A 27,237-nucleotide genomic window follows, 5' to 3' on the forward strand; every position below is an offset into this window, starting at 1 on the left:
TTACATAGACTAAATTATTGCAAGAACAATTACTTCGCTTGTTGCTGATTTTTAAAATGGTTGAACTAGTTATTGACCCAGCAATCCCATTACTGGGTATATACCCAAAGGATTATAAATCATTCTACTATAAAGGCATATGAACACATATGTTTATTGCAACACTATTTACAATAGCAAAGACTTGGAACCAACCCAAATGCCTATCAGTGATAGACTGGATAAAGAAAATGTGGCACATATGCACCATGGAATACTATGCAGCCATAAAAAGGAATGAGTTCATGTCCTTTGTAGGGACAACTAACACAGCAACAGAAAACCAGACACCGCATGTTCTCACTCATAACTGGGAGTTGAACAATGAGAACGCATGGACACAGGGAGGGGAGCATCACACACTGGGGCCTGTTGGTGGGGGACAAGGGAAGGGAGAGCAATAGGACGAATACCTAATGCATGCAGATCTTAAACCCTAGATGATGGGTTGATGGGTACAGCAAACCACCATGGTACATGTATACCTAGGTAACAAATCTGTACACTCTGCACATGTATCCCAGAACTTAAAGCTAAAAACAAAGAAAATAAAAAAAAAGGCAGAGACAGGATCTTGGGAGATAGGCAGAACTGCCTTGGAGTAATTGTAACTACCAGTACATACTGTTAGTGTGCAGAGTGAAGGCTATTTTTTATATGCATTTTTCAGCCTCTGACCCTCTTTTTTATTTGCAATCTGTGCACTGTCTTGTTTTTATTGGAAGATATGATCAAGACCAAGTTCTACCCTAAACTTCTGTAGCACTGCAATCAGGATGCCACGAATAGTTGTCCATGGTGGTCATGACTTGTGTCACAAAATCATGTTCTTTACTAGAATTTCACAAAGTTCCCAGGACTACATATGCTTATCATTAAAAAAATAAAGCATTTGAAACCAACCCGGGCAACATAATGAGACCCTGTCTCTATAAAAGAGTTAAAAAATTAGCTGAGCAAGGTGGCGCATACCTGTAGTCCTAGCTACTCAGGAAGCTGATTTAGCTGGATCACTTGAGCCCTGAAGTTCAAGACTGCAGTGAGTCATGATCATACCACTGCACTGTAGCCTGGGTGACAGAGCAATACCCTGTCTCAGAAAAACAAAACAAAGCAAAAAAAAACAGCAACAATTCTGACATGTGCATTGAACAAGTGACTAGCACTATAGCTATTGGTAGAGATGATCTTGACTAGTAAAATCTATTTTATACATGTCAGTCATCATGACAATGTATATGCTGATTAAAATGCAAATTCTCAAATAATAAAATGTTTGCTGTATTCAACATTAAAAATTATTTAGTGGAATTTCCTGATTACATCAGAAGTGCTAACTCTACTCAGAATATGATGTTGACTTTGTTTATGTCAACTACAGAAAAGAAAAAAAAAAACCATAAACACAATAAAGGCTGTGGGAAAGCAGCATGCTTAAGGTAGAATGTTCTAATCCTAACCAGCTGTCCTTGCTGGAGTACATGGGAACTTAATAGCAGTCTCTCTCTCTCTCATAATGTCTTTAGTCAGGAGCAAGCTTTGTATGCATTTTACCAAAGCAATGAAAAAGCTGTTTTCTAGCTACAAAAGTGCCTAGGAAAATACAAGCGGGAAGTCATCAAAAGCCAACTTGAAATAAAATGCATGTAAGTACCAACAGCAGACTTCTCCAAGGCTATAAAGTGGCAAGGAGCCACAATTAAGTAACTACTTAAACACAGCAAGTTTCAATTCTTATAGTGTTTTAGAGTGGCTGCTATCTCAACTTGAATCACCCAGCAAATCACAAGTGCAAGGGTGAGAGAAACAAAACATTCCAGTCCCTGAAGATTAACAGTCTAAGCGTCACACTCGGAACTCTTCAGATCTTTCAAATACCCCCTCCTTCACATTCTTCTTTAGGGACTGACAAATTATAAATCCTGGACTTCACTAAGGAAACTGCAGCTTTACTCTGAATCTGTTGAAATAATAGATCAACAGAATACAGAGAAGTACAGGAAAGTAATCATATTTTTACTATTTGTTTAAGAATAGGCTCTGAAAAACATAGGAAGATAGGAGGGAATTTAGATTTTTGTTTCTAAAGATAGTTACCCCTATATATCCCCACTTCCTGATTTTCACTTAAGTCGTGTAAGGTTACAAGAACACAATGGACTTTAGATTTGGGGGAATTAAGCTCACATCCAAATTTAAGTATTTATTAGTTATTTGACTTTTGACCAGTTCCCTATTATTTTGAGCTTCAGTTTTCTCTTTTGTGAAAGGGGAAGGTGAAATCTGCTGTAAGTTGGTTGTTGTAGCACTGAAAGGTGTCAATGGCCTATGTACCCTGTGGGAACATAGTATGTCCTCCATGAAAAATTAGTTTCTATCTCTTTCTATTTCATTTCCTGTTTGTACAGGGGTCTGTTATTTCTCATATGGGTGGAAGACTGTCTAGAGCTAGACTCTAGAATACTCAATTTCATTTTCAAGTAAGAAAACAGAGGGAAAATTAGGCCAGGCACAGTGACTCACGCCTGTAATCCCAGCACTTTGGGAGGCCGAGGCAGGCGGATCACGACGTCAGGAGATCGAGACCATCCTGGCTAACACGGTGAAACCCCATCTCTATACTAAAAACTATAAAAAATTAGCCGGGCGTGGTGTTGGGCGCCTGTAGTCCCAGCTACTTGGGAGGCTGAGACAGGAGAATGGCGTGAACCTGGGAGGCGGAGCTTACAGTAAGCCAAGATCGCACCACTGCACTCCAGCCAGGGCAACAGAGCGAGACTCCTTCTCAAAAAAAAAAAAAAAAAAAAAAAAAAAAAAGCCAGAGAGAAAATCAAAAGATTAAAAACTACAATTATGAAATGCCCACTCCATCACTCCAGTGGCACCTGACATGAAAAATAAATACAAAAGAATTTGGCCACCCCAAGGCCATCCAATACAATAAATTATAAATGCAAAATTGCCCACAGACTATCCAGTGCTGTGAATCATAATGAACCACAGTGATTTGAATTGAGTGCAGTTACACAATCTTGATTTTACATATTTTACAAAAACACCTGAACAGAGTGCTAGGGCTCCCTTAGGGCCTTGGAAAAGTCAATGCAAGTGATAGATCCTGAAAGTTCATCAGCTGTATGATAAATCCACCTCGGTCTGTAGGGTGTGGGGAAGAAGAGCTTCATTACTGACATTAAAAAATAAATAAATAAAGATACTACAGTCTTTTAAATTTTCACAGATTCTCCAAATCTGTCTCATTTCCTTCATTTCTTTTCCACCTGCCCTACTTAAATTGTAGGCTTGGTTCTTCTGAGAAATGTAGACTTGTTTCATCTGAGAAAGCAATAGAAATGTTGGCTTATTTGAACTGGTGTATGTTATGCAGCCTGAAAAAACAATACTGGTAGCTATGAGGGTGCATACCAGCACTATATACAAGTACAACAGATGATTTTTTTTTTTTCTGTTTAAGTATATTCCTATCTACTTAGGTGAAGAAGATTGAAATATAAAATAGTAGCCAAAAATAGAAATAAAAATAGCATGTTGTTAATTACAAAGTTTAAAAAATCAGTAAGTGCTACAAGACTTCAGATGAAAGGGACATCAGTAAAGGTTGACATTGTTCTAGATATTACAAGAGCAAGAGAAATGAAAAGCAGAAGGAATTTGGATGAAGGGGATCATGCTGCATTTGTTAAAGAAAACACGCAAACAGCAGAGGAGGAATGAACACAATGCTTTAGCAGAACAGCAAAGAGACAGGAATGGTTAAGTAGAACGTTGCCAGATAACAGAAAATCTTCCCAAGCAGGCAGAGGTGCTTTGGCTTGATATGCCTGGAAATTGCATGATCTTGATAGTTTCTGAGCAAAAACAGTGAAACAGGGAAGAGGGCAGCGGGATGAATGATGGATTGAAGTGGCAGATGTTAAGGTCATAGAGACAAGCTCAGAAGATCCTGACTTTAGCTAGGTAAGAATAATGGCAGTTTGTGCCTTGGCAGTGGATGTAGAACTAGAAAGGGAAGGCAGATGCAGAGACATACAGAAGGTGGAAAGGACAGGATTTTATGATTGACTTCACATGAGGGATAAAGGAGAGGTAAGGCCACCCGTAGAGATGAACAAATACTAAAGAATAGATAATGAAGTTAATTGTGGAGATAATGAAGTTAATTCCATTTTAATATGAAGTTTCATGATACCTATCTACTGGAAAAATGTCCAATAGACAGAGCAAATATAGAATTGGGGTTTAAAGGTGAGGATAGGACAAGATAGGAGGAAAGAAGGAAAAAGAAAGGAAGGAAGAAATATCCAACTGATGCTGGAAGGATAAAAGTGTAACTCTTATATCATTTATATATATGGTACTTTGAGTTTCAGGAATTAGCAACACAGAAGAAAGAACATAATTTAGAGGTAGTTTATGAAAAAAAAGTATGTGATATATAAGGGAGGGGTAACTGATTCAAATAGCTTCCGAGTATTTTGATTGATTCAGAAAAAATGTGAGATAGATGCTTTGCCTCAAATTCCCAACATCTATTTTATCTTTTAGTCGGTTCTCTAGAAGGTGTGCTTGTATATTTTAACATATAATGTTAATATATGCCTCCCTGCATTTGGCAATCTGTGTGTATGACTTTTGGTTTATACACTGGTCCACTGATTAAATAATTCAACAAAGGTTAATGTGTCAGGCATTGTTCTAAGCACTAGGAATATGAAGATGCACAATACTAAGTTCCTGGCATCACAGGAGAACTTAAATTGTAAAAGAACAGAGAGACACTAAGCAAACACAGGTGACATACCAGAAGTGGATTCCAATTGGTTCAGAGGAGATTGCCATTTTAATAGAGTGGTCTTGACTGACCTCTCAGTAGAGGTAACATTTCAGCAGAGACCTGAACAAAGTAAGGGAGAGAGCCATGTGACTGTCTGGGAAAATAATTTTTCAAGATGAGGGAACAGCAATTGTTATGAACAGCAAAGAGGCCAGAAGGTATAGAATGGAGTGAACAGGGGAAAGGTTAGAAAAGTGAAGTGGGAAGAGTAGGCAGGCCCCAGGTCAGGCAGAGACTTCTTGGCCATAGAAGGGATTTTATTGTGTGAGGGAAAGATATTGGAGGGTTTTGAGTTGAGGAGCGACAGGATATAGTTTATGTTTATAAATATCACTCTGATCACTATGTGTGGAATGCGTTACAGTAGGTGGGGCAAGGGTGGAGGTGGGGAGACCAGTTGAGGAGTGACTGTAAGAACACAGGTGTGAGGCAATGGTGGCTTGGCCCAGGGTGGTGGCAGTGAGGGTGGTACCAAGTGGTCAGTATCTAGATGCATTTGCAGGTACCGATGATAGGACTGGGTGATGGAAGAAATGTGGGGTATGAAAGAAGAGAGGAGACAAAACTAACTGCCTTGAATGGAGATGAAAAACACAAGTTTTGTTGGAAAGACAAAAAGCTCACTTTTTGACATGTTATGTGATTTGGAGCAAGATACTTAAACCTTCAAGACATGTTTCAGCATTTGTAAAACAAGGATGATAACAGAATCTACTTCATAGAGTTATTAAGCATTAAATAATAATTCAGGAAAAGCTCTAAGCATTGAATGTGTCTAATTGGTGTTTAGCTTATATATCAAGAAATTGAGGCAAAATGTCAATCTCACCTTCTTTCTGAGTTTTAAAAAAATCACCTTAAAAACTCTTGTTATATTTTCTTCTTTGACCCCTCTCTTGGGGTAAGAGTGCTACTGTGTAGTAGGGGACAGGGTTAGTTCTAAATGTCAAATTACGGTGTGGGCTAAAAATAATAATTTCTGTATTGGTTGTGATTGAATATGTAAATGAAGGATACAAATGGTCGTTATTAGAGAGAAGTTCTAACTGAACTTAGGAGACTTAAAAAAGATAGGGGTTTATATTTTGAAGAAGAGAACAATTTTAAAGAATTGCTTGAGGGGAACATATTTCATAAGAAATGATAAAAGCCATTAAAATTAGGAGGAAAATTGATAATCGTGATCATGAAGAAAACTCCCAACTTTTAAACTTTAAAAAAAAAAAAAACTTTTTTTTTTTTTTTTTACAAAGTATGACTTGTGTCCTTCTGAACTTGACATTCTAAAGCAATGATATGTGGACAACTTAGTAAAATGAAAAGAGGTCATTTAAGAAAATTGCAAATTCACCAATATTGCCAGGAAACTATGCGGAGTTGATTGAACCATATTTTTATCTTTTGTTTATTTTTATTTAGAGATGAGGCCTTGTTCTGTCACTCAGGCAGGAATGCAGTGGCACAATAATAACTCACTTGTAGCCTTGAACTCCTGGGCTCAAGCGATCCTCCTGCCTCGGCCTCCCAAGGTGCTGGGATTATAGGCATGAACCACTGTGCCTGGCTCATGAACCACCATTTTTAAGATGACATTCAAACATAATGAAGTGTATTGCTCCCAACTTACCAATATGATCAGAAGAAAGATTACTTGATCGATGGCAAATGCAAGTACAGAGGTCATTGTCTCCACAGGCAGTAGTTTGAACTTCAAAACAGAATAACCATCACTAGTTATGAATCTCTCTTAGTAGATGCTGAGATAGAGACACTGGATTTTAACATGCATGTCATTCTAAGACATGATGGTTTGCTTATAGAAGACATTTTAAAAATGAAGTGTTACTAGTGCATTTAATATAGTAGAATAAAAATGTATATTCTATGTTGATTTTGACAAATGAGTGCTTCCTCCACTTGATAATTTATCCTATATTTGGGGAAAGGATTGCTTTTTCAATGACATTCAAATAGTTGGTCCCCCATGGTAGATTTGTCCACTTGGTCAAGGGAACCCTTGGTCTCCATGGAAGCCTGCAAGAGTTTTTTGGGAGGGAGGAAATATTGAGTTAGGTATTATTATTGGTATTACTTAATATAAGTTATTGTGAAGTGGTTATCTCTGAATTACATTTTTTTCTTTTTCTAATTCTCAGATGGTCTCTCCTTCCATTTCCTGTGCTCAGCACCTGCATCAGCTGTGTTGATACCCAAGTAATGAACTTTGTTATTATCGTCTTTAAATAGACACTTAGTTACATTTTAGCTTGACCTGTATAAGAAACCACAGTAAGATGAGAGAAATAGTACTTATTACTTATTTATAAGCTTCATTCCAAACTTTATTCATCTAGTCTTTGCTGAATTTAATTAATAATTCAAACACTAGTCATCATATATTTATATATGACATATAATACAAATTTATATCTGTATATATGTATATATACAAATATATATGTGCATGTATATATACATTTATATGTATATATAACACAAAAATATGTGACCTTGACTTTGTTAATATCTTACCCACACTATTTTTATTTTAATGTTTTTTTTAAAGAAAATGTTCTACCACTTTTACAGCATTTGAAAAATTATCTTTTCTATAATGATTAGCATTCTAATATACCATTGGTGGATGTGTAATACATGTTGAACTTTGGCCATATAAGATGTACATGTCTTAGACTATGAAATTCCATCTTTAGATGAATTAGTCTACCAGAGGAAAAAATATTGACAATAATATTCATAACAACAAATACTTATGCAAGCACATAGTTGGAAACAACATAGATGCCTTTCAACAGGATAATGAATAAGTAAATTATGGCATATTTATATAACAGCAGTAAGAATAAGAAACTTTATTTATTTATTTATTTATTTATTTATTTATTGAGACAGAGTCTTACTCTGTCGCCCAGGCTGGAGTGCAATGGCACCATCTTGGCTCACTGCAACCTCTGCCTCCCAGGTTCAAGTGATTCTCCTGCCTCAGCCTCCCGAGTAGATGGGATTACAGGCAGCAGTCACCATACCTGGCTAATTTTTTTTTTTTTTTTTTTGTATTTTTAGTAGGGACGGCATTTCACCATGTTGTCCAGGCTGGTGTTAAACGCCTGACCTCAGGTCATCCACCTACCTCGGCCTCCCAAAGTGCTGGGATTACAGGTGTCAGCTACTGTGCCCGGCCCAGAATAAGGAACTTTATGTTCAAATATGAATAAATCTCAAAAATACAATTCTGAGCAAAGACAGCTAAATAAAGATATTTGCAGTATGGTGCCACTTAAAACTTTTAAATGTGAAAATAATATTGTTTGGGGACAGTTAAATGTGTAGTGAGTATAAAGCCAGTATGAGAGTGATTAAACAGCAAGTTCAGGACTAGAGAACTTCAGGGGGAGCGGGAGAGGAGGGAAGGAGGGAAATGTGACCCAGGAGGGGCACACTTGGGGCTGTAACAGCAACTGCAATGTTTTATTATTTGAGTTAGTGGTAGATACATGAAAATCTTGCATATTTAAAATATTTAGTAAAATAATCTTGCTATTAGTTAACTGATAAACTATCTAAAGATATTTTTCCAGAAAAGATTTTTGGGAAGCAAAGATAACAATTCTAAGTGTTAACCAAATGATATTGAATCAGAAAACAATGAGTATGTTATGTAAACAGCAACTTAAGCCACATGAGACACTGGGATTAAATGTCCTGGGATACAACTGCATGGCCCATTAACTAGAGCAACATCACCTTCACTTTACAAAAGCAATTAGTACATACTTCAGTCTTCAAAGTGAACAGAGATTACCTACTCTTCAAAAGTTATTAAAGGCACTTGGCTTCTGACCCTCAGAGCTCAATTTGTACACGGTACGGGTCAGCTTTTTCCTATAGTAATAAAAGTTGTCAAATGCTATTTTCCTAAGCTCCATTTAAAAACAGAGACATTACTTAAGTTAATGTGGTTTAAAAACATGGACTTTATGTTGAGACGTAGCTCAAATGATGGTCTTTTATTAATTCACTAAAAGATTTTAAGTTTGAATAGGGAGAGAAATATGGAACAGGGCAAAGAAAGCATTACACACTATGAGCTTATTACACTTGATGTCTTTCTTTAAGTAAAAAAATGGGTAAAGAAAAATAGTAGGCAATCACAAAAGAAGTTTGAGAGTGGGAGTATGTGTGGGTAGGTGGTAGAGATTAATGAGGATGGAAGGCCACGAAGGTTCACTCAGAAAATACTTTATGCAGCAAAGTGGGAGTCATGCTCAGGGTCACAGAAATAAAAACATTTTCTGTGAACCGGCCTCACAAGAATGGGAGCTCGGAATGTGTGTGGTAGTGGCTGAGAAAGTGGGTGTCCAGTTTTGATCCATTTGTCATAGTCTCCAAGACAGCATGCGGCCGTTTACCATCATCTTCCTGCAAATGTCCTTTCTAGGCTGTGTTTTCTTTTTTTTCCTTCCCTTCTTCCTTCCCTCCTCTCCTCTCCCCTCTCCTCCTCTTCTCTCCCTTCCCCTCCTCTTCTCTCGCCTCCCCTCCCCTTCCCTCCTTTCCTTTCCTCCCTCCCTCCTTCCCTCCTTCCTTGTTAAATTAAATGTTTTAATTTAAATTAAGTTTTCCCTCTTCCAGTTTATTAACACTTGACTATGATATGCTAAACCTTGGGGTATGCACAGGGTGGTTGGTCATAGAATGTTGTTATTATCTAAAATAGGGCAAAGGGCATTTACAATGAATTTTCAGGCACTGCTTTGACACAATTATTCTGGTGTTTACCCTCTATGTTTATCTTCAGTTGTGCAATGATTATGCGGAGGCAAAGAGCTTTGCTGGAAACATAGTCTTAAGTTCTAAGTCATCAATTTATACACATAATCACTGAAGGACTAAAGAAAACCTTTCTCTGTTTTCCTTTCTTTCTTTAGCAAACAAGAAAAGGAAGAAAAAAACACTATGCAGTAACTCTTGTACATAAACTGGAATTAATTGCTGCATGCATATTTTATAAACTTACAATATTTTAAATATAAAATTTCCAGTGTTAGTGTCATGACATTGATGTGTGTTCCATCTACAAGGGAAGCACTCTGGGTTGTGCTGTTATCCAGCCACATTCTCTTACCTGGTACTCATGGCTGTGGGCATGTTTTGCATGTTGTTTGGTTGGATGGAGTTGCTAGCCCCTACTTAAAGAAAAAGGCCTAGTTTCTCCCTTTGTCTCAGTAGCACATTACTCTACCCTGGGAAGCTCTGGCTGTTAAGAAACCATTTTGGGTTGGGTGTGGTGGCTCACACCTGTAATTTCAGCACTTTGGGAGGCTGAGGCAGGAGGATCATTTGAGGTCAGGAGTTCGAGACCAGCCTGGCCAACATGGTGAAACCCCATCTCTACTAAAAATACAAAAATAAGCCAGATATGGTGGCAGGTGCCTGTAGTCCCAGCTACTCTGGAGGCTGAGGCACAAGAATCACTTGAATCTGGGAGGCAGAAGTTGCAGTGAGCTGAGATCCTGCCACTGCACTCCAGCCTGGTCAATACAGCAAGAATTAATATTAAAAAAAAAAAAAGAAAGAAAGCCTTTTGCATAGTTCTAATACAATAAAAACTGTTAGAATCTTAAAGTCAACTTAGGTGAAATAAAATTCAGAAGGCCTGATAATAACATTAGAAGGCCTGATAACTAATGCCCGTGTGCTCTGGGTTTGATCTCATCACTGATCTTCCTCATCTTCATTGGTTTACCAACTCATTTGTCCAGCCATGAGCTACACATGAGTTGACATGCACGTGCTAATTTCATTTGGCTGGAATTCACTAAATGAAACTCTAGCTTCTTATAACATCACAGAAGAAAGATGTTTCTAGTGCAGCCTGAAACTCCATGCTCAAACTTGTTTCCACCAGTGAAACTTTAGAGTCCAAAGACGGTCTTATCAGAGCTGAAAAACGATATGTTTGATGGCATACTTTTAGACCTGAGATGGGCTTCATTTTGCGAAAAAGTTATATTTTAAATATAGCATATTGTAAAGGTAGATTAGGAATGTTCTTACTCATCTAGTTTAGCTCTTTTTTTTTTTTTCTGCCAGATGTTTATGTTGGTGAGAAACCAATAACACTGTCTAGACCCTTCGGATATAGTAATCAACCATGAATGAAAAACATTCAAAGGTCACACTTCAATCTGGACCTATAACATCCTGCTATTCAAAACTAGATTAGAGATGATGGATCGTGATAAACTGAACCACACTGAATGCTGAGTCAGTAATTTGAGAATTGTCTACAAAAAGCTAAATATGTCACCAAAAATCAACCAGATAAAACAAAGTCTAGACACCATAAAATGTGCTGTTCCCCCCACTGCATCGTGTCAACAATCAGATGTTATATTATGACTTTTACACCGGCAACCTATAACTCAGGAATCTTCAATCTTTTATAAAGAAAAGTTCTTTGAAGTCGTGTGATTCCTGAGTGTGTGTGCATGTGTGTGTGTGCAATTGCCTAGATGTGCTCATGTAAATAAAGAACCAAGAGAGAAGGTATCAGGGCTTTCAAAAAATCACCAACCAAGATTTCACTAAGCAATAATATGCCATGTCTTTTCACCATATCTTGGTGATTTTGATTGTCTATGATTATCAACCAAGCTGATAATTTGTTTTTTTTAAGAGTGTTTCTGTTGCTGGCTGAAATTCTGTGGAATCAACAATGACTTCGGACAATGTTGTTTCAGTTCCGTAGCCCATATGTGCTAAACTCTGAGGATAATCTCATATGTAAATTGAAATATTTAAAGTATAACTTCCAATTTGAGTTCATTCTGATTTCTAAATCAGCTGAGATCACTCTATTCTAGACAGTGACATATTTTAGGCTTTAGTACTTTTAAACTTTGAAAACAAGTCCATATCTCATTTTTTAAAATATGATTAAAAATATAATGTTATAGCACTTTGGAATAACAAGTCTTTTTGTCTTATAAAGAGGAGAATGGCCAGTTCATTAAGGATGATGCACTAACTTGCCTGACTCTTTTTGTTTTAGAGACAGGCTCATACTGTTGTCCAGGCTGGAGTGCACTGGCGTGATCATAGCTCATTGCAGCCTCAAACACCTGGGCTCAAGTAACCCTCCCATCTCAGTTTCCTGAGTATTTGGGGCTCCAGGTGCATGCCACCGTAGCTGGCTAATTTTTAAATTATTTGTAATGACGGAGTCTTGCTATGTGGCCCAGGCATCTTGAACTCATGGCTCCAAGTGATCCTCCCACCTTAGTCTCCAAAAGTGCTAAGATTACAGGTATAAGCCACCTGGCCCAGCCTTGTTTGCAGGGAGGATTTCCCTTGGCTCTATGGGGGCATCCAGAAATTCTGACTTCTTTTTGTTTGTTTATAGGATATTATTGGCTCCATGAGGGAAAGTGGGGCCCACAAAAATCTTCAGGTAAGTTTAAGCCGGTGTTTCTCAACCTTTGTACTCATGTTGGACCCCTCCCATCTGTGCTTCCTTTATTTTTTTTGAGATGGACTCTCACTCTGTTGCCTAGGCTGGAGTGCAGTGGCGCTATCTTGGCTCACTGTAAGCTCCGCCTCCCGGGTTCACGCCATTCTCCTGCCTCAGCCTCCCGAGTAGCTGGGACTACAGGCTACTGCCACCACACCCGGCTAATTTTTTTTTTTTTCGTATTTTTAGTAGAGACGCGGTTTCACCATGTTAGCCAGGATGGTTTTGATCTCCTGACCTCGTGATCCACCCGCCTCGGCCTCCCAAAGTGCTGGGATTACAGGTATGAGCCTCCATGCCCGGCCGCTTCCTTTCTTTATCTTCAGCATTGTGCAAGGTGCAGCATGTGCTATTAATACAATATGTTGATTGAATATATTTTTAAAAGCTACCTATGCCCCTTTCTGATACTGCCCCCTTGCAAGCTGAGAATCGCTGATTTAACTCAGTGATGAGTCTCAGATGCCTCTCAGTGACCAAGAGACACCGTACAATTCTTACTTAATAAAAAGCTCATGCTCCCTTGACCAAGTTAGTGCCAACGGGTCATACTTGTGGCCAGTGGGCAATGGTTGTGTCTGTTGTGCTCGCCATTCAGTGCCTAGCACGGTGTTCTACATACAAAAGATGCTCAATGAATCCTTGTGGGATTAAATAATGACAATTGACAGGCTTGGTTGGAAGTTTCTAATCTTTCTCCATGAACATTTACTAATGGAATTTTAAGGTAGCAGCAAAAAATGTCCTAACTTAAGTGGGACTCAAATAGTACCTGTTTCTCCAAATTATTTTGAAGATTAAATGAGAAAATGCCTCTAGAGCTCTCAACACAGGTTCTGGCATTTAGTAGACACTCATCAAGAGCATGTCCAAAGGATGACAACCACTTATTGCTGGGTTCCACATTTCATTCATATTCTAAGAAAGCACATGCCTCCTTGTCTTTGACTGTGCCTGAGAGGAGCAGAAGCAGTACTATAGTCACGAGTTTGACGATTAGGAGGCTGAATAACTGTGTTCTTTTCCATGGCTAGGTCTTCATCAATAACTACAGCTTCAAAAATATCAGTGGTTGTCCTTGAGCTACAGGGAGGAACACAGAGGGATCAATGCAAATCCATCATCATCACACACAAGCAACTCCAGCACATGCCAGCTGAATGGCATCTCCTCTTTCTTCAAGAGTGACAAACTGGGTTCAGTGGCTTGTGCCTGTAATCCCAGCTGGGAGGATCACTTGAGGCCAGCAGTTTGAGACCAACCTGGGTGATAGAACAAGACCCCACCTCTACAAAAATGAAAAAATTAGCCACAATCCCATAGTCCTAGCTGCTGGGGAGGCTGAGGCAGAAGGATTGCTGAGCCCAGGAGTTCAAGGCTGCAGTAAGCTATGATGATATTACTGCACTCCAACCTGGGAAACAAAGCAAGATTCTGTCAAAAAAAAAAAAAAAAAAAAAAAAAAGACATTATTAAAAGTAGAATAAGAAATTTAAAAACATTCAAGTTTAACTTCCATCTATACCTAAATAATTCGTTTGGAATAGAGAACTTCCAGAGGAATGTTCTTTTAAATCCAGTCTTTGCCTTATGAAATAGCCTCAGATCCTTAAGTAGATGTGTGAGAAATTAATATGACCCTCCTACCAGGCCTTTGATTTTGGACATATCTGGGTATTGTAATTACAGTGACCTATGGCAAAATATGCAGACTGTACATGCATACTATTTTAAATAAAGAAAGTCACAGAAGTCTTGTTGCAGAAAGGGAGGTGTGCAAAACATCCCTTTCAAGTGGCAGCCTTGACATTTAGCATATTTTTTTCCATACCAGAGCTGAGCCACATGCTTGAAAGCCCAGGCCTGCTGTGCTGCTGCTCTTTTCCATGTTTGGCTCCATCTATACAGCAATTTTCAAAGCAGGTCCCAACGTGCTTAGGAAAACTTTCAGATATTGTATGTCTAGCTTGACAAGCTCATATGCAAGGACTGATTCCCTCATCAATGTATGGAATCAGTTACTCTCCAGTCATTTCCTTTTGGAGTCCACAAAGATCTGGTCAAAAATCACCTCCAGTAGATCCTTCTTTGTTTCTCTCCAGAGATACAGAAATTTGTTCCATTTGCCATTGACACTTTACATTTCCCTTTCTTCTTCTTCTTCTTTTTTCTTTTTTGGACTGGTTGAACCACTTTTGCCCAAAAGCCCTAAGCCAATTATAGAGGTGTCATGGTAATAAGGTGAAGGCCCTCAGGAAGTAGGGTATCAAGACTGAAACTGATGGAATGCTTAGTATATGTCAATGACTCTTCTGAGCACTTCGCAGAGTAGCTCATTTAATCCTTAAAACCATTTCATGACATAGGGACTGTTATTCCTTTTGTATTGGCAAGGAACACTGACTTGCCTAATACTACCCAGTGCAAGAGCCAGGACTCAGCCCCAGGCAGCCCGACATTGCAGGCAACTCTCTAAGCCACTATATAATATATTCTCTCATCAAAGCCACCCTTGAGATCAACATGCTCCTCTTTTTATTGAAACAGTATCATTTAACTTAATCTAGATACGTGTTCACATTGCAGTATCTCATGAAGCTTCCCTAATGGTTGTCTGTCTTTAAAAATCTCCTCTGGTGTTGCCTATGATTGGAAAAGTCTTTGTTTACTAGAGGAGGCTGCATATTTTGAGGCCTACATCACTCATGGTTAAAAGGCATTACATATGCCCTTACTTGCTTTTCACTGTGAACCAAATGAGCAGAGAACAGTTCACAGGAGTCGATGTTTGTGGTTGCCCTTCCTTGGAAGTGGGCCAGAATTCCTGAAGCCCCACTGAACTGAGAGTCAATGTACCACACAGTGTGTCCAGCACTCTTTTTGCCAGTGAATTGGAGGACTGATCAGCTGCAATGTAAAAATCTATTTTGCAAAAGACATATGATCCTGAACACTCCGTAAAATACCTCAGGGGATTTCAACCTAATGTAGTTACTTGAAGAATTTATTTTATGTCTATTGACTCTCACTTGGATTGAGGTTTGCCTAAATTTTCTTGCCCTCTTCATAGGCAATTCAGTTTTTTCTCCTTTCTCTTAAACATTTTTGTTTACTTTCTTTTTTAGAAGATGAGGTCTTGCTGTGTCACTCAAGCTGGAGTGCAGTGGCACAATCAAAGCTCACTGTAACTTTGAACTCCTGGACTCAGGTGGTTCTCCTGACTCAGCTCCTGGGACTACAGGTGGGTGCCACCACGCCTGGCTAAATTTTTAAATTTTTTGTAGAGACAAGGTCTTGCTCTGTTACCCAGGCTAGTCTTGGATTACAGGCCTCAAGCAGTTCTCCTGCCAGGACTCCATATTTTTGGGATGACAGGCGTAAGCCACCGTACCCAGACTCTTAAATGTTTCTGGAAATAATGTCATGCCACGTATCTTAATCAGGTGGAGGCATTTAGACTTTTTCCCTTACATGTCATGTTTCCCAAATTGAGAGAACAAATCATTTTTTTTTAAAAAAAGTCCGTGTAATTGATAATATTTAGTAGCTCTTACTTTATTAGATGTTGTTAAATAAAGACTAGTATTGGCCAGGCCCAGTGGCTCATGCTTGTAATCTCGGCAGTTTGGGAGGCCAAAGTGGGTGGATCATTTGAGGTCAGGAGTTCAAGACCAACCTGGCCAACATGGTGAAACCCTGTCTTTACTAAAAATACAAAAATTAGCCAGGCAAGGTGGTGGGTGCCTGTAATCCCAGCTACTCGAGAGGCTGAGGCAGGAGAATCTCTTGAACCAGGGAGGTGGAGGTGGCAGTGAGCCGAGATCACCCCACTGCTCTCCAGTCTAGGTGACAGAGTGAGACTCTGTCTCAAAAAACAAACAAACAAGCAAACAAACAAGCAAAAAAGACTAGTATTTGATTTCTTTCAGCTTATTTGTTTATTCCACTGCCTAAACTGAAGAAAGCTGTGCACGTGTAGTCTTGGCTTTGCCTGACTTTCAGGCTCTCTAACTCTTTCTAGCCTCAATTTTAATTTCTTTTATTTTTCCTTAGAGGCAGTCTTATCAGTCTATCAGTCCAAACTTGTTTGTGGAGCTTTGTCAAATGTACATCAAGGAATTTCAGCCAACTCATATAGGAGAGCCCAGCATCTCAGTCTGAGAATTTTTGACTACAGGTATTTAAAAGCCACAGCAAATATTAAACAGAGATTCAGGGGCCTATGAACTTGGATGAGGAAACATTATGTTTGCATTGTCACTAAGCTCTAACAGAAATTTAGCATTTGCTCCAATTATAAATGTTGGCAAATTATCCTGCTCCCCTTCAATGGCCTTAGCTGTCCCTGTGACTTTGCCACCAATAGAAACTGGACATTTGCATATCAGTTAACAGTTATAGATATCATAGAATATCACTTACGTTCATCCCTACTCCACAGTGATGTCACTATTAGACCTATTCAAGATCATACATGATTGACATTTTTCTATCCACAGGGGTTCACTCAGGCTGGTCTGGGTGAATAACACAAGTAAGGTGTACACGTGACCTTACTGGCCAGCTACTGGGCGGATCTGTGCCTTGTGGTCATTCAGCCACCAAACAGTCAAATTGTAGGTTCACAAATTTGTGACCTAGCTGTGGACATTGCCTCCCAGGTTTCCCTATATCTATAATGGTGAGTGACAAGGAGATGAGTCAAAGACCAGGTTAACGCACAACTTAATGTTCTTAGTTGAGTTAAATAACAACAGTGTGCACATGATACCCTTAAAAATAGCTTTTAACTGGCTGGGTGTGGTGGCTCACGCCTGTAATCCCAGCACTTTGGGAGGCCGAGGTGGGTAGATCACGAGGTCAAGAGATCGAGACCATCCTGGCCAACATGGTGAAACTCCGTCTCTACTAAAAAATACAAAAAAAAAAAAAAAAAAAAAAAAAAATTAGCCAGGCTTGGTGTTGGGCACCTATAGTCCCAGCTGCTCGGGAGGCTGAGGCAGAAGAATGGTGTGAACCCGGGAGGCAGAGCTTGCAGTGAGCTGAGATCGCACCACTGCACTCCAGCCTGAGCAACAGAGCAAGACTGTCTCAAAACAAAAAACAAAACAAACAAAAAAATAGCTTTTAACTTATACTTACTTGTCCATATTTTAAAGGCATTATCCTTTTATATAATTCATTCATAGTATACTAATACATCATAATTTTATGTTTCAAATACTTTGATAACTATATTTCACTATAATTGGTTGTCTCTATAATTCTATATATTTTATTTATGCATTTAAAAATATTATTCTGAGAAGCGATCCATAGGTTTCAAAAGAATGATAAAGAGATCCATGGGCACAAAAGCAGGCTACAAGGCCCTCTGTGGAAGGATTAAGAGGCAACTGCCCTTCAGGAATGTAATGCGCCCTATTGACAAGATGTCCATGAATCAAAGAGGAGGGGGTGAGAGCGCAGAGGAGCTTTAAGAAGGAAGCACATCTCATCCAGCAAAAAGCTGTCCGCTGCATCGCTCAACCACTGTCGGCCTCAAAGTTCTAATTCACTGAAAACTCAATACCGTCCTCTGCTTCTAGCAAAGAAGACAGAGTACCTTGGGGTTGGGAATAATGGTAGTAGAGGATAGGAGTAAGAGAAACTCCTGTGGGATATAATTGGGCAGAAAAAGTGGGTCATATATAAACGGGAATGCAAGTAAGACAATCTGATCTGTCCTTCCTCACAACCTGAAGGCCTTTTCCTAGCAACAATTCTGTGTATTGTTTATAAAAGGCTGCAGATGCTTAAAAATAACAGAGGCTCCCTGTTTCATGTAGAAGGGAGTTTAAGACAAGAAGATGTAAATGATGGTTTTTGTACATGACATCATTTGGGATAGCAGAACTGTGTTTGTGTGTGGGGGGTGGGGGGGAAGGTGAGAGAGGGAAGGAGGGGGAGAGAGAGAGAGAGAGAGAGAGAGAGCGCCAGAGAATGAGAATATACCTAATAAGGAAACTTCACATGTTATCCCACGACCAAACCCTTTGGTTAGGTGAAAGAAACTAAAATCTCAGATTAGTTTTTGAGAAACCTGATGAAATTCAGGAAGGCAATAATCATCACTGAAATAACATTCTAGGTACTATTAACAGAAGTATTATCTTCCAGGGACTTAAAAAACACTTTTTACCTGTTACCTCATTAATTTCACAACATAAAGAAAAGGGTTTGGACTTTCTACTGCCCTCCATCCTGCACACGAAGGCAAGGTGCTATGATATATAACAAAGATTTTCTCTGGTGTTCAGAGAAGTGACTTTTTGTGGGTCGTTAGCCCCCATTATTTAACGTTTGGTGAGTGTGAAGGGTTGAGTGCGGACGAGAAGCTTGAGGGAAAGGGATGGAAGCAAGCGCTCTTGAGGTTTGGATGTGCACCAAGTCAGTCTGTGTTTGGCTAAATGAGCTTTCAGCCATGAGCCAAGAGTGAGAAGGACACTAGAAGTGTCCAGGTCCCCCAAATCAGAGTCAGTTGTCATAGTCAAAGTCTTTTCCTTTCAGGTATGGTATCTGGATTCTCTACTGTGTGAATTACTTCAGAGGTCTATACTGCTCTTAGAAAACCTGGGCAGCATAAAGAATTCTTTCCCTTGATGGACCTACAGCAGCAAAAATCCTATTTGCTGCTAGAGTTGTGAAAACATTTGAGTTTTCATCACACATAAAAAGTAACCGTTTTTCTCTGTGTTTTCATTAATTTACACTTGCTGTTATGTTTTGACTGCAAATATAGTATTAATATATAACAGACAAATGAGAAGAAAGAGAACAACTTTCCAGGGATAATATTCTTATTCTTAGAGGATATTATTATTCTCAGCAGCTGTGAAAGGCTATTTATTTATGAAAATGTAAGAGGAAATCTCAGAACCATAAATGTCTGAATTAGTCTTACTTTCAAATTAAAACATTAAACCATAACAAGATATTTCTCCATTATCTTTAGTAAGATATTATTTATAGAATCTTTTCATTTGTAGCATTGTTTATTAAACTATGAAGAACTATGAAGAAACTACCTTTTCTTTTAAATTGTCAACCAATTACAGTCGTGCATTTTTTACTCCCAAATCTTATATCTTAAACTTCCTTAAAGAATTAAATAAAAAATCATATTGGAAAGTCGTATTTCTTTAGGGTGCCACATTTTCCTCTAAAGAATAATAAAATGGTTAAATTTAAAATATTTTGCTCCCTTCCCTACCTAATGGTTAAACTTGACATTGTTTCCTTTCTCCGTCAGTCCTGGGGAGCATTGTTTAGTGTAACAGAGAGAAAGATTTTTATGTGCATTCAGAACAATCTTAAGAGGCTATGAGGGTGTGAAACTAGCAGGTTATCTTCACAATCTGCTTTATCATAATCGCACACTTTAAATTTCCCCTCTTCAAGTCATATCAGGACAACTATGTGAAAATCAAACGACCTTTTATTAAGAACACAGCACAGAACTCTGCATTGACTCTTAGAGGCCACCTCTAATATTTGTAACAATTCAGACCTTCCTTCAGTATATGGAAAACAACTGGATTGACCAAAAAGGTTAAGAAAACATAGTCTTTGACCCATCCATGTAGATGGCATAGGAACGCAGACTTGGAGAGCAAACAAGAAGGCACCATAAACGCTATTGGGAAACCCTACCCAGATTCAGAGAGTTTTTCATACCGCAGAGATGCTATTTTATCCCGACAAAATGAGACAGAAGTCCCTATCTCCTTACCGGACCCCTGCAAACACAGTCTGCCATTTGGTGGCTGTCACATGAGCCCTAGAGCATTTGAATTGCACCACTGTATTTATGTTTTATTATATTTCAAACGCCTGCTTCTGGCACACATGACACCCTCTTGGAACTGAGAGCAGCTCCAGGCTGCCAGAGGAATACCAGCAGGCTTTCACTGGGCAGCGCCCATCACTCCACTGACACACAGACCTGCCAGGCCCCTCTCCCGCGCACACGCCAGGGCACCTCACACCTGATCAGCTACAGCTCCAAAGCTGACCCGAGACAGCCCCGCGGAGCTCAGGGCTTTTGCGGCGGTTGTTCATCACTACCGATTTCCGGACAGTCACAAGGACCTTGCTTCTCTTTTCAAGGTTAAAAAACCCCACAACTCTCGTAATTCCTTATCAAGAAATAATCAGACCAGTAACCAGAGCGGCGTTACACAAAACAAACACACAAAAATCTCAACACTCCATCAACATTAAATACTAGAGAAAGGGAGACCGAACACACTACCATGACAAGAATGAAACTTCACCCAGCTGATGAGATCATTCATGATCCAAGCTCATCACTGCGCCTTCGCAGTAAATTGTTTTCTTTTTAATACCCCTCACCCCCCGTCTCCAATCCCCTTCCGCCTCTCACCTGCCAGCCGTCTGTCTCTGGTATTTTTCCAGATGACATCCAGGGCTCTGGCCGTGGAGTCCCTGATGTGATCGCTAAAGGACCTCCGGAGAGGGGCTCGCAGGGGGCGCGCCATCACGTGGGCCTTGGGGTCCCCCATCCGCTCGCAGACGCTTTCAGCGCAGCCCGGGCGCCGCGACCATGCCTCCGTCCTCCGCCCCGCGCTGTCCTCCCGGCCGCAGGCTATCGCCTGCCTTCAGGAGCCCGGCATTGCGGCTGGCACTGCGGCCCCGGGAAGCGCCGACTGCAGGCGGCCTCCTGGCCAGCGGCCAAGCGCGCGCGGCGGCCACATCTGGAAAGGCTTACCCTGCGCCGGCGACACCCTCGCGGGGCGCGCGAGCTGCAGCCCAGCTATCCGGAGGCGTCTCGCTTCCTGTGTAACCCAATGACTCACCTGGGTCTGCGCCGGGCTGCTCCTCGGTCACACAGCAGGTCTCCCCTTCAGGGGCAGTCCAGGTGACCTCGCGTTTTCAAAGGGAAACGCAGCGCCGGAGGCAAGCGAGCAGGGGAGGTCGGAGGGTGGGGCTGGCAGGTGGCCTTGTCTTTAACTTTCAAGGTTGATTCTCAAGAACATTTGCATTTTAGTAACTCATTTTTAATCTCATTAACTCATAGTTTTAGATTAGGCGGTTGATGAGATAGGAAGTTCAACCTTTAGTTGTGGTTGTGGGAAGGAAGATATGGCTGGAAGAAGCATTTTACAGGTCAATCTGGATTCTCTCTAAGAAATGGAGACCTGAGAGGCCAGTCACTGTGGCTCACGCCTGTAATCCCAGCACCTGGAAAGGCTGAGGCTGGAGGATCACTTGAGGCCAGGAGCTTGAGAACAGCTTGGGCAACAAACAAGACCCCACCCCTACAAGAAATTAGGCCGGTGTGGTGGCATGCACCTGTGGTCCCAGCTACTTGGGAGGCTGAGAGGGAAAAATCGCTTGAGCCCAGGAGTTCTAGGCCGCAGTGACCCATGGTCATCCCCACTGCACTCCAGCCTGGGGGACAGAGCAAGACCCTGCCTCTAAAATAAATAAAATAAAGAAATGGACGCCTGAGTTTTAAACAAAATATTGATCAGCTCCTCACATTTTCTCTCTAACCGTACTTCTACTTACATTGGTTTGATCAAGTCACTCTAGGTTTTGCCCCTTAAAAAGTTTCAAATATCCCGATTTTATGAATCTTCTAGTTCCAAGTAAGTGAACTTCCTCATTACAATTGCACATCAAAAACTCACCCTCCAAAATGTAAAAAAAAGTGCCCAGCACTGTGAAATCAAAATATGAGTCAACTGCTTCTTTTACAAGATACGCGCCTTAGTTTCTAAAATGCCAAATAAATCTATTTCTACGCCAATAAATTTGGCAGATTTTTTGCCTTTTAAATGCATTATTAATCCTCTTTTCTTCCTGTCTACCAAATCCTACCTTATAATGCACAAGGTTTGGCAGGGAAGCTTAATATTGGCATAAGATAGCATCTAAAGGCCAGTTCATAACCTTTGCAAGATGAGATAATGTTGTAAAAACACTTTGTAAATTGCAAGAAGCCATGCAAATGCTAATTATTACCGTAATTATTTTTACACACACAGTCATTTTCAACCCACACTGATCTCCTGAGTCTTCTAATTTCTACAACACGCATTATTTTCACCATATATCTTTGACAAGTTAATTATACAAAGGATGATTATGAAAATAGTGAGACTGTGCTCATGAATTACAACTAACATTAGTACCAGTGCTTATTAATAACCTATATGTCCTAAACTGTGTTGTTCCCAAACTGTAAAAGCTCATGGATGTCCCCCATTGAGAATGTACTTCATGGTAGATATCCACGTCTTTGTCTTATCATTGGACGGGGCATAGATTAGGAGAGAATGCATGCTAACTGCTGAAGTATATAGACCTCTGTGCCTGGAGGGGCCGATTCCAAATGAAAATCCTCTATTAAGGATTTTCAGAGAATATGATTGCCATAACCTGGTTCCATTTTAAAACAATATCCCCAAAGTTTGTGTGTGTTTCTCTTGCAAAGAGATCTGAACACCATGAAGCACATCGAATCGTGTCATCTGGACCCGTTTTGCAGAGGAATGACATGAAGTACACATGACATGGGTAGTGCCCTTCACCAGATGCTGTTTTAGGCCTGCGGAACTTTAGGACAAATAAGACCTCAACTCTGTCTTCAAGGAGGAAATATCACATTGACCAAAAATAGTCCCAAAATAATGTGATACGTTTCAAGGTAGAAGCATGTTCAAAGTGTTATGCAAAATGTTATAGGAACACAGAGGAAAATACAGCCTGGATTCCTAACTCCTCCTAGGCACTGACCTCGCCTGAATTTCCAATCTAGATCGATGATAAAGTTAGGGACACACAATCGCTCCCAGCATGATCAACAGCTGGTTGTTTGAGTCATGCAAAGTGACTGACTATAATGATAGGAAGCTTTTCTATACCTAAACACAGAAAAGAAGGGGAGCAGTAAAGGGAAATAAGCATTCATTAAGTACCTATAATGTATGATAAATGCTTTTAGTATTGTATATAGATTAGCAAGTCATCAGAGATGCAGTATAGGTATTATTATCACTTTTTTAGAGATGAGGAAACTTGAAGATTAGAAAAAATGTGAAAAAGGTTAGATAGTAAGTAGTAGATCCAGGATTCATGCCCGGAGCTGTCTACCTCAAAAACTCATTAGCTTCCTAATCAACTTGGTTGGTCTTAAATTAATGACGATAGTAATGATAGTGACCCATTAGTGTTATCTAGGTTCAGTCGATACCAAGCTATGAGCTAATGCTCTTTAATCTTAGCCAAAATAAAATAACCAACAGGACCTAGGGTGTGGCAGAATTCTGAGTCTGCAGATGCATTTGAGGTGATCCCGACTATGGAAATTCAAGGGCAATGAGCCAAGAGAACCAAGGTCTAGTTCAACACACACTGTTTAACAATAGAGCACTCAGGTCTAATCTCCAAAGTGTTATAAAACAACCCTCCTCCTCTTAGCAACACACTTTCTCTAGGACAGTACTCACAGTTCTTCAGTGAAGCTCATCTCAGTCGATGTTAGAAACACCTGCCTATTCCTAGTGCAAGTTGCATTAGGTAGAATGACCCACAGCCCTCACCTATCTAAGAGGTTTTTATGTTTTATTTGTCTTTTTGGAAAGGAAACCTCATGGCATAAATGTAAGTTTCATTGGCAGAGTATTTCAGGAGGGGAAGTGCAGTTAAGCATTGTTGAGCAAGGCAAACTTTAATTATAGGTTTTACCGTAGGCCAATGTAGAGCTGGCAACTTGGTCTCTCATTTCTGACAACTCGTTAAGTCCAAATTTCACTGTGAGGGTATTTCAACCCCTTATGGATGAATCTGAGCTATATTTTATGTGTATGGTGTAAAGACATTCTAATACACAACCAATTTTAAATTATTCTTACATTTTGCTTTCTTTGGAGGCCACTAGAAATGCTACACACAGAAAAGGTGCTACTTAGAATCTGCCACTTATACAATAATTCCTCAAGTTGTATTTCCACAAACTTCAAACTATCCCAGTTTTCTGTGACACTGAGAGGGGAGACTAGTTTGTGATAATTAGTGTTGTCTCAGCTTCATAGGTAGAACAAGTAGGAATATGAGAAGTTCATTGATTTTTCAAGATCCCACTGGGAATCATAAGAAAAATGAGAATCGGCCATGTGCAGTGGCTCACGCCTGTAATCCCAGCACTTTGGGAGGCTGAGGCGGGTGGATCACGAGGTCAGGAGATTGAGACCATCCTGGCTAACACAGTGAAACCCCATCTCTACTAAAAATACAGAACATTAGCCGGGCGTGGTGGGACCTGTAGTCCCAGCTACTCGGGAGGCTGAGGCAGAATGGAGTGAATCCAGAGGTGGAGCTTGCAGTAAGCTGAGATTGCACCACTGCGCTCCGGCCTGGGCAACAGAGTGAGACTCTGTCTCAAAAGAGAAAAAAAAGAGAATAACGACATTATGCTTTGATAGGTTTGCAGTTTCTTATTTCTGTGATAAAGAATTAGTTTCAGCCATTGGTGGAGATGCTGTTTGGCCAGGAAAGCTGTGTAAACTCTTCCAGATCCCTGGAGAGCAGAGGTTCTAGTTTGTATCCTAAGCTAGAGATTTTGGTTTAAGTAAGTCCCTAACATTTTCCATATAAGAAAATCATCCTGCTTTGGTAATGTATTACTAATTTAATTTAATTTTGTCTGATTTATACATTTTATCTTGCTGTAAACAAAATTTTTAATTTTATAGTGTTTCTAGGTTCCATCTTCTCTGATTTAATGTTAGGGACCCTTCTTTACCAAGCCTGTGTAACATAAATCCACTTTTGTCTTATGGCCACTGTTGCTGATGAAACTCATTTAACCCTTCTTTGGACTAATGAGAACATTTAGGACTACCTAAACTGCTGGAAGATCCTTTCAAAAGAATGTGAATAACGATGGGAAATGAAAAGCTTATTCAGAGTTAATACCATGTTTGGATCCGGGTCTTTGGCATAGAAAGAAAATGATTATAACCCCATTGGTTAAGTCCTGTGAGTGATCCAGCCCCTGAAATAGGATGGCAGGCTTAGTGAATGGCAGTGCCTACCCCAGCATAATATATCTGCCTAAAATGCTGTAACTCCACAGAAGATGTTCTCCACGGTGTAGGTATCCAATAGTCCATGACAAGGAGTATTCGTAGAATGAAGCCTCTGTAACTCTGAAGGATGTCTAAATGGTTTCTGTTCATTGTGATAACTGGCATCTAGCATGTGGGTTACATGTTGTGGAGGACCGCTTTCGTTTTGAAATGTTTAGATAATATAATCATCTTTAGTGTATTTGCTCTGACAACTGGAAATTTTACTTGTTAATCTGCTTCTACATTTGGAACCCTAAGGATTCCACTGAATTTGGTTGAGAATCTTCTTTGTGTAAGCTCTATTAAATATTCTTGACCAAAGGGCTCAAATCAAGGTGGCTTGCACTATTAGGTGCATATTGATGTTTGATAGACCAACAAACTACAATGATGATTTTCTTCAAATTGATTATTTCTGACCTGGGGGCAAACAAAATTATTCTTGGAAGGCAGGGAGAAAATCTTGGAATCTATATCTGTATGTATACATAGAGTTCTTTAAATATTTCCATTTTGTATAATGTACAAAGCACATAAGTACCGTGATTTATAGATATAATTTATACATAAATAAATGTATACATTGCGGTTCTATGTTGAGAAAGCTTTACTGACAGGACTGGTGATCAAGGTTCAGAGACTTGCTCTACAACTTCTGATATATACCAAAATCACACTATCTGTCAGAGTAAAATCAACTTGTTGGAGGGCACAGTGTTGAATATATCTATAAGGGGAAAGGCTGCAATAAAACAAGAAGTGAATGTTAGGGAAGAGAGGACTTCCTTTTCTTCTTGAGTCATGTAACAATATCTTATTTCCTTTTGACTGCTGAATTTCAGTAACTATGCTTTCTGAAGCGAAGATGTCTACCTGGGCTATGAAAAGTCACTTTGCCTGTGGAAAAGAGGACTTGATTTCAATTCTGCCCCTTGCCAGACAGCTTTGTGATCTTAGGACAGCATTTTGTTTTCTCATTTGCTAATGAGAGTATTGACTAGATCATTTATTCTGGTTGAGATTCGAGGGTGGGAGAAGAGGATATCAGAATTACATAGGGTGGGGACTTGTCCCTCCTGTTAGAGTGGAGTGAAAAGTTTAAAACAACTCTACTGGGCTAGATGGTCTCACTCCACTTCAGAAAAATACCTCAGCAGAATTCTAGCTATTAGTATATATAATTGGCCATTTTAATGCTTTCCTTAAGCTATTTTCAAGTTGCTTTGAACATCTTTCTCTGGAACTGTTTCTTTGGATTTAATCCTCTCTCGATCATTTTTTCTCCACTCTCTGTAGTTGACCATAGTTTTCGATGTGAAAATATTTAACAGAGAGGCAGGAAATAAAACATACTGGAAAAAAGAAAGAGGATGTAGAGATGCCTTCAGAACTTTTTTTTCTATGTCATGATTTCAGGTTTTCTTTTATGTTGTAATTTCAAAAGGTTAAACATTTGCAATTTCTATAGAAAAATAAACAATAATGGTACATCAAAAATAATGCAAAAAAATCTATAACTTATATTACCTTAGCAAGAACCGAATATCTAATAGTAAAATAATTTTAGATACAGTTAAAACCTCAGGGGGAAATAATTTCCTTTATTTTGTTCTTCATTTTATTTTATTCATGTCATATTTTTATTCTTTCTTTTATCCTTTCATTTTTCACCA

At 39.6% G+C, this 27,237-nt stretch overlaps 1 protein-coding gene across 8 annotated transcripts in view; it reads right to left on the reverse strand.

Annotated features, from left to right (window-relative positions):
* Nucleotides 1-27,237, reverse strand: part of DLC1 (DLC1 Rho GTPase activating protein) — a 427,762-nt gene that overhangs the window by 169,305 nt on the left and 231,220 nt on the right. The window contains exon 1 of one of the 8 annotated variants that reach the window (XM_037983783.2): nt 21,284-21,374. The exons of 4 other annotated variants lie outside the window; for them this stretch is intronic. Coding sequence is in view for 2 of the 4 variants with exons in the window: in XM_037983781.2 (XP_037839709.2) it covers nt 20,851-20,989 (139 nt within the window). In the remaining 2 variants the exon portion in view is untranslated. 3 more of the 8 variants (XM_037983781.2, XM_073017950.1, XM_073017953.1) reach the window with 3 other exon arrangements.

This window comes from Chlorocebus sabaeus, chromosome 8 (assembly GCF_047675955.1).
Source record: "Chlorocebus sabaeus isolate Y175 chromosome 8, mChlSab1.0.hap1, whole genome shotgun sequence".
Taxonomy (NCBI): Eukaryota; Metazoa; Chordata; class Mammalia; order Primates; family Cercopithecidae; genus Chlorocebus; species Chlorocebus sabaeus.